Consider the following 10,994-nt stretch of genomic DNA (forward strand, 5'->3'; position numbering starts at 1 on the left):
CTACGGGAGTAACAAGTGTCGTGGTAGGACTGGAGCCTAGGAACCCATTCAAAATTTGTTTAAATTTTAGTCTCTTAACCTCCCATTATACATGTAGGAGGGCTAAAAAAAGGTGAAAAGGGTTATCTTATTTTAAAATAATAAACATTCGTGGACTTGGAATCGAATACCTTCCTAGACAGACAAGTTGTTGGTACATGTATTCCAATGGGGACTTATTGTGCTCCTCTTATAGCCGATTCGTTTCTCTACGGTTATGAATCAAATTTCATGGCTAAACACTTTAGAGATCCTTCAAAACATGATATGTTGTATAAATTTAATAACACTTTTAGATATCTTGATGATATTTGTCAGCTCAACAGAAAAATAAGTTAAACTCGAAATCAATAAACTGACAAGACGATTCATTGAAACTTAGCTTTTTAAAACAAATCAGTCATTTACATGTTTGTCTCTTGATTTTACATTTACAATATACAAATAATTAAATGATTAAGTGTATCATTTACATTTAATACACGTGGTGTGCAGATGCACACGATAACGGTTTGATAGTTCTTCTACACATAGGATATAAAAATACGTGGCTTGTGAAAAAAAAAAAATTTTGCAAAAGCAAATTTATGTCAAGACGTTCTATATGAGTCATGTTACATAATTTTATTTTATTACAACCGATCACAAATCGGCGATATCTAAATAAATCTTTATAATGCCACTGTGTGCATCATTGAAATTTTCGTTTTGTCTATTTTGGTTTTTTTCAAAATGTTGAAAGCTGCAACAAGTCATTTTCCCGGGGCAATAGCTCTAACAAGAGTCATACAACTTCAACCAAAAAGACACAGATACTTCTGAAAAGCTCTTCATATCGACAAGGAGTTTCTTTTTTTTCTTAATCTGTCAGAGTTTTTGATATAGTATGAAATAAGCCGCTTTGTTTTTGTTAATTTCATCATGTTTTATTTGATATAAGAGGAGGAGTCTGCACCGATTTCAAGCATTCAAATACCCGGCTTCTTATATTACAACATACCGTATTGATAGGAGCCATGCGGATACCAGGGTATATCATGTAGGACTCTCCCTGGACATAACCATAGAACATTACGGTAAAAACAGAGATTGGTGAAATGTGATGTATATGATAATATCCGTCTGAAACGGGTATAAAGCCGCCGACGAGATCAGTGTCTGGAATATCATGGTATGCCGTGTCACTAGGTAACGGTGATCCATTCAGACGGAGTCCAGATTTATCATTAGCGTTAATGGCAAAACAAAGAATGTGTTGGAACGTTTGCTGTGAAGACATTATTGTGTTAAATCTGTATTCATTATCATAAAGTTCCATTGGTGGAATGATAACCATAGAAGGGTCAGTTTTATCATTACTTCCAGGAGATGGCTGGCTCAGCACGATTTGCACAACCATTATACTTTTATCAGATGAAATAAAGCAATACTTTTCTGATGCAATATGAAGTTGTTTGAAGTCTCCAGGAAAATCTAATGTAAAATTATCAAGATTTAAAATACCATTACGGTTGCATTTATAAAAAACTACAGTATCGACTTCAGAAGTGATGATTTTAAAGAAATCACCTACTGTTCTGTAAGGAGTTGGCAGGGAAACAAACTTTTTACCCCAAGTATTTACAGGGGTGAGTTGAACAGACAAATGATCTTTACTTATACCACTTCCAACGCTAGTTATTTTGTTTCCGCTGAAGACCGAAATTTTCTTATCACTTGTTATATATGTACCTGTAAGGTCGCCATTACTTTGTAATTGAATCACCTCGTATCGATCTAGATTGACGTCAAACGAATCGTTCGTTTTGTAAGTTGTACCAAGAAAAGTCACTGGACCGCATTCTGGACAAGAACCTATCTTTACCGATACAATCGTGTCGTCCTCTACACCAACCAACGCCAACTGAGTTTTTGTAGAAGTGGGATGAAAAGTCATGACATAATATTCGTTACTAATGACGTCAGTAGGTAAACACAAGAAAGCATCAGTTGTAAACAATTGTTTGTTTACACCATATACAACTATTTCATCAGAAGACGAAATCAAAATACCCTTTTTCTGCTTCACGTTTCCATTAAGTCGTAAATTTAAACTTAATTTCAACTCCTTCATTGATTTTGATGCTAATGTAAACTGTTCGTTAATTGAAGGGTTTGTCCAACCAGGAGACGTTACCTTTACATTAACTTCCGTTGCAGAATTAGTCATCATCACGAGTTCTAACTGATTCTTATCATGTAAATTTTCCATGAATGCGATGAGGAACTCTGTTCCCTCATTGTCAGGTGTACCTTGAAATTTACATTCATTGAATATTCAATTGATTGAAAATATACATATAATTCTGACTTATTCCTTTTACTTTGTTTGATATTTTGGTTTCCTAGATTTGGATTTTTTCTTTCTTTGCTAAATTTGTCAAAGTTTTGTGTTTGTAATTTCTGTTAACTTGAAAATATTTTTTTACCTACATAATGATTACCCTCATGCATTGTTGTACACATTTTACATATTCTTATAGATTTGCATCGTTGATTTAAAAAAAAACTTTATTAAAACATATATCACAATCTTACATATTCAGACGTTTGTAGATATTTGAATATTTGTCCATTTTCCAAAAAGAAATTCTGGTGATTACATTATTCAGTTTTTCCAGTGCGTTGTATTATGAAATGATTTTTAATTCTTACCAATCATTGTACAATTTCCTCCAATATTATTTTGATTCTGATCATTATCGATGAAGCCAGTTTTACACCGACACTTATGACTGCCATCTTCAGGAGTACATACAGCATTGTAGTCTTGACATTCTACAGCGTTTCCAGGAGAGTTACATTTTTCCCCTAAAACTTTCTCTGTAAAGTAGTTGGACTTAAAGTGTTATAAAATATGTTTTGGTATTGTTTATAATGAAATTGCTTTCTAGTTTCAAAAAAGCAAACATTTGCGAAAGTGATTAAAACTGACGGATAATGTGTAGTTGTTCAAAGGTTTCAACATGACAGCATAAAATAACAAAATTAAGCCATTAAACTGATATACATAGATATATCTTATTCTTTAAATGCACCTGTTCAAATCAATATGAAAAATAAGAAATCAAAAATAATATTAAACAAGACAAACTGCTCCTGTTGCAGCTAAGATTTTTATATGTGAAGATAAATTTTGAAAAAAAAAACTACAGAACATATATACTTATTTTATTCAAGTATAATTATATGTATTTTAAAGTCAAATGGAAATTCTGATCAGCAGATTCAGTAAGCTAAAGAAAAATAATGTCTAAGTCATCTGATAAAAACCTACTCCTTATACAGTTTCCACCGACATTGGCATTATCTAAATCGTTGTCATAGTAACAGAATCTACACCTGCATTTTTTTCTATTTGTTTCGTCTGTACAAACGGCGTTCTCATCCAGACATTCGGCAGTGCTTCCCGTTGTTGTACACATATCTCCTATTTCTTTTTCTATTTTTTATGATTAAAAAAGAACTTCATTGATATCATCGACATTAAAAGGGTATAAATCATCTAGAATTTACATTGTTCATTAAGAGTACCGAATTAAAAAAAAAAACTTGTAAAAAAAAGTATTGACTCATAAAATTACTATTTATAGCTTTAGTTTTATGGTCGTCATCATGAACTCGTGGATCGGTATGGTGTATCCATCTGCACCATGAAAACTGATGTATTCAACGGGTCATAGTTTTCCTTTCTTCGTTTGTATACCCCGGACTTGACTTTTTATGAGCAACTCGGCGGGTGTTTCTAGAAAAGCAGAGGACGCTAACCCTACCGGTGCACCATGTCCATGATCCCAGTTTTTAGTGGAGTCCAAGTTGCTCATTTACTTTTGTTACTTTGTATGTATTATTTTAGTTACTATATGTTCTTTGTTATGTATGTCTGTTTTCCATGTCTGGTCTTTGTCCTTGGATTACATTCTTTTGATTACGTTATAACCTTGGTTCCCTTGATTACTCTTAGACATCATTTAGCAAAATGTCATTCAAACAAGTTTGTTTTCAGTGGGAAACTAACTTTTGTAGTATACTTGTATGTATGGTTAATTGTTCATGATATGCTCTCATGAAAGTAGAAGTTATTTCAATAGAATGAGCCATTTTTTTTTCATATTCATACCATAAGCGATTACTTCACTAATAATGAACTATCTGTTACAAGCAATTTTCGTACAAAAATATTGTAAATGTACAAATAGGTACATCACGTTTGTACAAATAGGTACATCACGTTTGTTATTCCATAATCATAAGTATATACCGGATATATTAGCAGGACTGCCGTAAACCTCAACCTCACACAAGTTTAACGGCTCAAGAAGGTCAGAATCAGTCCTGTACACCCTTACAAAGCGTCCTCTAGCTCCTTCCAAACATGTCTTATCTTGTGTTATTGGTAAAGTGAAACCAGGAGAATAGAAGCATTTAGATGTTTCTCCGTTCTGGAATGTGGCCCATTTATCACAGTCGCACTGATTGCAAACTACTGGCATGATGACATCTACATTTATGTTACTGAATCGATTTCCTTCAAAATGTTAAAAAGAAAAGATAAACAGTTAATTCGCGACATTGGGGATATACGAGGACAATGAACAGCATTATATATAGTAGAAGTGTCAGACAAATCTTAACTTTTGATAAATAGAATTAACATTCGATTATCAAAATCACTTATGAACATCCTCTGATAATTTACTGGTATACAACATATCTGAATGGCCTCGAATAGAAGGAGTAATTAAGGGAACCAAGGTTATATTGGTAATCAAAAGAATGTAATCCAGGGACAAAGATCAGACATGAAAAACAGACATACACAACAAAGAACATATAGTAACTAAAATCATACATACAAAGTAACAAAAGCAAATGAGCAACTTAAACTCCACTAAAAAACTGGAATCATGGACCAGGTGCACCAGTAGCGTAAGCGTCCTTTGCTTTTCTAGAAACACCCGCAGAGTTGCTCATAAAAAGTCAAGTCCGGGGTAGACAAACGAGGAAAGGAAAACTATTACTCGTTGAATAAATCAGTTTTCATGGTGCAGATGGATACACCATAACGATCCACGAGTTCATGATGACGACCATAAAACTTCTGTAGTGATGACATCAATCTTGTAGCAACATAACCCTGTTCCAGAAGCCTATTTGTTAGAAAGGATAACAAACACAATTTCACTTATAACGATTCACATTAACATAATTATATTGTTAGTAGTTTTGGATCTGAGACAAAAATGACAGATATTCATCCTTAAAAATAAAAAAATCTTACATTCATAATAATTGTTTTCGAAAATAAAAATTCTTACGGCAGCAAGTGTCAGTGCGACTTCTGACGACGACTCTTTGGACATCATAAACATCGCCCAAATCTACAGCCCACCAGTCTTTGTTACCCCCTTCATTCATGTGTGAACATCCCCAGGCTCCGTTTATTGTTCTCATACCCAGAAACCCATCCACGGAAAAACTGGATACCGAATTCCGCCATGTCGAGGATTGTGTTGTGTCTTTGTCACGTGCTAGATTGGTACCTACAGTCATAACCGATAATTGTTAAAAATATTAGTTTATTACAAAAGCAAATTGTTAAAATCCTTGCCTGATTTTTTTTCCACTGAAATAATTACGAACAAAAACGAAAAATTTCGTGGAAAATTTTATTCATATGAAACATCTGCATACTGATTAAATTTAACGTACCTTTAACAACATTAACTGCTGCTACCAAAACGACTAGAGTCCGAACAGAAAACATCGGCTTCAAACCTATAAAAGCATAGAATAACGTTTGGTTGCATATGCTTTAATTGGTAGTAGATTTAGTCTTATAATAATGTCTTCTTTTGTCTGTATTCATCTCTCAAAAGTGTAACGTACATAACGTAAGAAAAAGAGACAATTATCCTTCTAGACTTAATTTAATAGCCTGAAGCAGTCTACGGGCATTCAATGAACAAAAAAAGGAAACTGGAGTCTTCCTTCCATTTGCCCTCGATACGACAAATATGTCGGTTCAGCGAAATTGGCATCAAATAAACTCTAAACATATGTAAAAACAAAAATTTACACAAGATTAAAGAAAGCAAAAGAACAAATTTATTTGATTTGGTCCAAAAGCCTGCCTAGCAAACAACAACTAAAAACACCGAATCTTGACTCCAATGTTCAAGGAACATCACAAGTCAATCATAAAATTAAAAAAAAAACAACACAATATATCAACTAACAGAAGACAAACAGCCAGCTCAGCCCACAACTCATTTGATAAAACAAAAGCAATGAATCATTTCTCACAATAAAGCAGATCAATCATTAAGGTTCAGTTTAATGACGTCATCAACTATTTAGAAAAAAATGTATGCTCCTTGTTAGGTTTACAATTCTGTGTTTGATTTTTGTTTTAAATGGTGATTTTGATATTAAGAGATTTCCACATTTATTTTGATCTTAAGATATCAAAAATTGTGTCAAGCTTCAGATCAATCTTACAAAGTGATTTGGTGAAAGTTCGAAACTTGTGAATTGTGTATTGTAAAATTGTAAAGTAAGCATAAGTGTATCGTAAACTACACAAGGAGAGCCTAACCTTTGCGATGTCATCAGTTAATTCTAAATCCTTGACCTGATAACTATACGGTAACTTTTACTTCGTAAAACGTTTTCTATGTTAGATTAAATTTGCAATATTTTGATTTTAAAATTGGTGTGGTATTTTTAAAAAAAAATATAGATCAAGGTTGAAAATCCCTTTCTTCTCTTAAAAAAAATTTCCAAAATATTTTTAAAAGTCAAATTTCACATTTACATAATAAAAAACATAGTCCTACAACAATGTATATTGAAATGCTTAACCCTTTTCGTTTTACACGTAAAATGCATATGACAGGAAAAAGAACAGTTTCTTGCATTCGGAACATTTTCACTGTCTAAATTAATTTTTTTTTATTGAATTGTTCATTGACGAAATAACCTTCTGTTTGGCCCTATGATAAAGCTATAAAAAGGGATGGTCCAGCCCAATAAGTCATTATTTGTAATTATCAGCGAAATTGTTCAGTTCAATTCTTTTTAATATGGAGTAATTTCAACACTTCCACATTCAAAGCAAACAACATTCCGCGAGTTTTAATCTTATTTTAATTTTTTTTTCTGTCGACTTTATAATTCTTGGATTTCATTACCCGATAATTCTTAAGAACAATACTGAACTATTTTGTCCAAAACAATTGCTTATATACTTCATGCTTACACACTTTTCAAACATATGAAATGTCAAAACAAACAATGATTTCAAATATAACAGTATGAAGTCGTGTCGAGTCCAAAACCATGAAACGCATTACAGTTGTTTGTGATATTCTTAACATAAAGTTTACACAATATTTTGCAAGCAATATACTTTGCAAAACCATTCAAATGACATTTTCGAGGAATAACTTGAAGGCTTAAAGTTTTTCAGTACTTTCAGGTGTACAACGTCAGGAGCAAAAACCCCTATTTCTATATTTTCAATGCACAGAACTAATACACATGTACGGCTTTATGACGGATAACCTGGAATGTTGATAGCTTTTGTTGAAGTCACTCAAGGCAATATCAAGAAATCAAATATCTATAGAGAACGATTACAATGAAAACAACGACGCAGAAATTGAAAATAACATATATTTGATGGGATATTTAATCAAATCTGTCATTCAAAATAAATGTTTTATCATAGAATGAGAGATATTGATGGTGTATGTCTAAGGAAAGTTATGCTCATCTGAGCTCCTTACGTGTGTATCGTTTTTACTTTAATGTCATGTATATATTTTCTTCTAAAACGAAACTTCGTGTTGTAATTGATACTTGACGTATCGGGTCTAGTTCTATACTCTAACGATGTCTATCAGTATATCTTTAGCGCGATGAGTTGACCACATTGACATAACATGTTAGTAAAATGCCATTTCAAGATAACCCTAGATAAACACGTTGAAAATTAAGACAATGCCGTAAATATCACCTACAACTATCACACTATATGATACTCTTAGTATCCAGCTGTGGGGTCAAAAATGTCATCCCTAGGGGTTTGGTTACATTAATTACACATTGATGATGAGAATGCAAGAATTTGAGAGATTCAAAACTTACAAATTTGTTACGACCCTCTATCACTGCAGTATTGGTCTTAATAATTTGATTTGTAATATCTGATTGATTTGGTCTTGTTAAGCAACGTCGGTTATTTTGAATAAGACTTTTATGTAAATTGGTCCGAAGTCCGCGATTCAAATAATCTGTTAAAACAAAAAAAATAAAGATCAAATCCTAATTTAGAATGGAATCTATTAGAAAATATATAATAGAGATGGCCATTATTATTTGTACTATGTCATAAAAAAGAAATATGAAACCGTTTCACGAACACTGGTATTTCATAAAGATGCCGCAGCAGTGATTCGACGAAGGCTGAGAAATGTCATCGGGAATGTTTCACTAAAATAAATAAATAAATAAATAAATAAATAAATTCATTAATCAATAAATAAATAAAGGAATAAAATAAAATAAAAAAAAAATACATGTCCTTACAATTTTGCAATGATTTAATTCCCCTATTTGCAAGTCTAAAATTTGTGTTAGTTTGACAGACATTTGTATTCAACAAAAACCGTAAATACTGAAGTGCAAATAAAAAAGCGATATAAAAGAGGGGAATCCGCGGGCAAAAAAAGAAAACTTTAGACAACACATACAATAACACAGGGTCAAAATACAAGAACGAAAAAGAACTGAAATACATACAAAGACCAGCAGCACGTACTCTACAACATATAAAATCATAACTAAGGCAAAAATCAATTGACTGGAACAAAAGTCAGTCACAAAATATATATTTATCTAGATGAAGGTATTATTAAAAAATTTCTACAAAAATCCCAAAGACCATGTAACTTGACTAATTATCACTGGGCTAAAACAAATATTGAATTTTAACTGTAACTTAACAAGATGTATAATGTCTAAAACAAATTTACATTCAACTTGGCGGACAGATAGACGAACATTAAACCACTTCCCTTTCACCGGACGGAGTGGAAGGACCGAATGAAAGACTTACATACTGAAATTACGTCAGAAGACAAAAACGTACGTATTTCGTTTAGCAAAACGAAAATTTAGGATTTCGTTGATGATATTTTAACACCTCATCTCTGATCCTCCTATTTTCTTCATGTTGGTCTTTAAAAATGGATATCATATAAAAATTACATGACAAACATTTGAAACAATGTTTCCCGCTTAATGCTTTCAAGTTAAAGAACTAATATTCATCCTTCGAAATACTAGTTATTGCTCAGTTTATGTAAAAGATGCATCAACAACCAAACTGATATGTTTTTTTTTCAATACTAACTCAAACCTAAAAATGTAGGAAAAATCTTAAGATAATCAAGTTTACTTACAATTGAATTCAACCAACGTCTACCCATTCATGAAGAAATTGTCCGTATAAAGCCTTTTATATCAAGATCGACAATCGACGTTCTACCTTTCTTCAATTTTCGGTTCATAGCGCCCAGGTCTACTCTTATATCGTTATTCCCAAATGGTCTAGGGTGCTGGACTTTGTACAGGCGGTGTTGCCATAGATGTCACAGCGGTACGAGTTCGAGTCCCGCGGAGGGAACGACCAAAAATTTCCTTCGCAAATTTGACAGTTCTACCATCGTTGGGTATTTTTCAGACCTTTCTGTACGTTTGCATTTTCTTCCCTGTATCAGTTTGATACGATGGAGCAGTGTAGCAAATAGAGTCGTCACATTCTGAGACGTTTGTATAATAATGATTTGTTGTGACATGTATCATTAATTTGATCCTCTATTCTACATAATAACACCTGGATGAACTCTGCTCCATCGGATCAAATTGATACAGGGAAGATAATGTAAACTTATAGAAGGGTCTGAAAAATTCCCAACGATGTTACAACTGTCAAATTTGCGAAGCAAATTTTTGGTTGTTCTCTTCGCGGGACTCGAACTCGTACCGCTGTGACATCTATGGCAACACCGCCTGCACTAAGTCCAGCGACTTTACACACCAAAATGAAAGGGAAAAATAATTGCATCAGTTCGACATATTCACATGGAAAAAGGTAAATGGTATAATTAGGTGTTATACCAAACACATAAATTGCATGATTAATACGGTTTTCGAGTACGTGGTATATCCATTTGTCTACTAAAAACAAACTGCGCCGAAGGAAAATGAAACGGAAAATGATTTTTTTTTATTTAACATACAATATTTCAGTTTAAGCAAATGAAATTGTCATACTTTAACAAATAATTCGTCAAAAGCTTGTTAAGGCTATATTGATACGCAGCGATATTGAGCTCGGACATCATATCTATAACGTCCAAAAAGGGTAACAACAAAATTACCGAAAACCAATCCGATCCGAAATCGAGTCAAGTCCAAAACAAATGTGGCAAAATAGATATAGAATATTACGCATGCCACCGAAGAAAATAATATTCTAATGTTAACGCAACTACTGGAAAAATCACTCTGGTCAATGTTAAAACCATGAATGCTTTGTGGTTTTGTGTTTTAAGACCACCAACTCAGTCTAACGCTGAGCTTAATAACGGTAAAAGCTACAAGAAAGTATCTGATCGACAAGGTCACATCAAAGTATGGGTGAAAAAAATCAAATCTATTACCCACTCCTCCCTTGAGAGCGCTTTTGATAATAAACCATGAATGACGTTCTGAAAAAAAAAAAAGAAAGATTACATGAAGTCTTAAAAGCACTGTTAGTATACACAAAGCAAAATCAAACTTTCGTGATTCGACATATTAAGGTCAAATACCGCAATGCATTATACTCCGATACTATTTCCCTTTAG

The 10,994-nt window shown here is 32.9% G+C and overlaps 1 protein-coding gene across 3 annotated transcripts in view; it reads right to left on the minus strand.

Annotated features, from left to right (window-relative positions):
- The window catches only part of LOC148615692 (uncharacterized), a 32,858-nt gene extending 22,868 nt beyond the window's left edge, over positions 1 to 9,990 (minus strand). The window contains exons 1-7 of one of the 3 annotated variants that reach the window (XM_088582188.1): positions 9,546 to 9,984; positions 5,791 to 5,856; positions 5,397 to 5,621; positions 4,340 to 4,606; positions 3,356 to 3,520; positions 2,734 to 2,901; positions 1,040 to 2,331 (exon numbers count right to left, since the gene is read on the minus strand). In XM_088582188.1, the coding sequence (XP_088438314.1) occupies positions 1,040 to 2,331; positions 2,734 to 2,901; positions 3,356 to 3,520; positions 4,340 to 4,606; positions 5,397 to 5,621; positions 5,791 to 5,845 (2,172 nt within the window). In that variant the 5' untranslated portion in view covers positions 5,846 to 5,856; positions 9,546 to 9,984. Of the gene's footprint in view, positions 1 to 1,039; positions 2,332 to 2,733; positions 2,902 to 3,355; positions 3,521 to 4,339; positions 4,607 to 5,396; positions 5,622 to 5,790; positions 5,857 to 9,545 lie in introns of all 3 variants that reach the window. The other 2 variants (XM_088582189.1, XM_088582190.1) reach the window with 2 other exon arrangements.
- Positions 9,991 to 10,994: the final 1,004 nt, after the last annotated feature.

This window comes from Perna viridis, chromosome 5 (genome assembly GCF_037379345.1).
Source record: "Perna viridis isolate PV_CMFRI_1.1 ecotype Kerala chromosome 5, ASM3737934v1, whole genome shotgun sequence".
In the NCBI taxonomy this organism is placed as follows: Eukaryota; Metazoa; Mollusca; class Bivalvia; order Mytilida; family Mytilidae; genus Perna; species Perna viridis.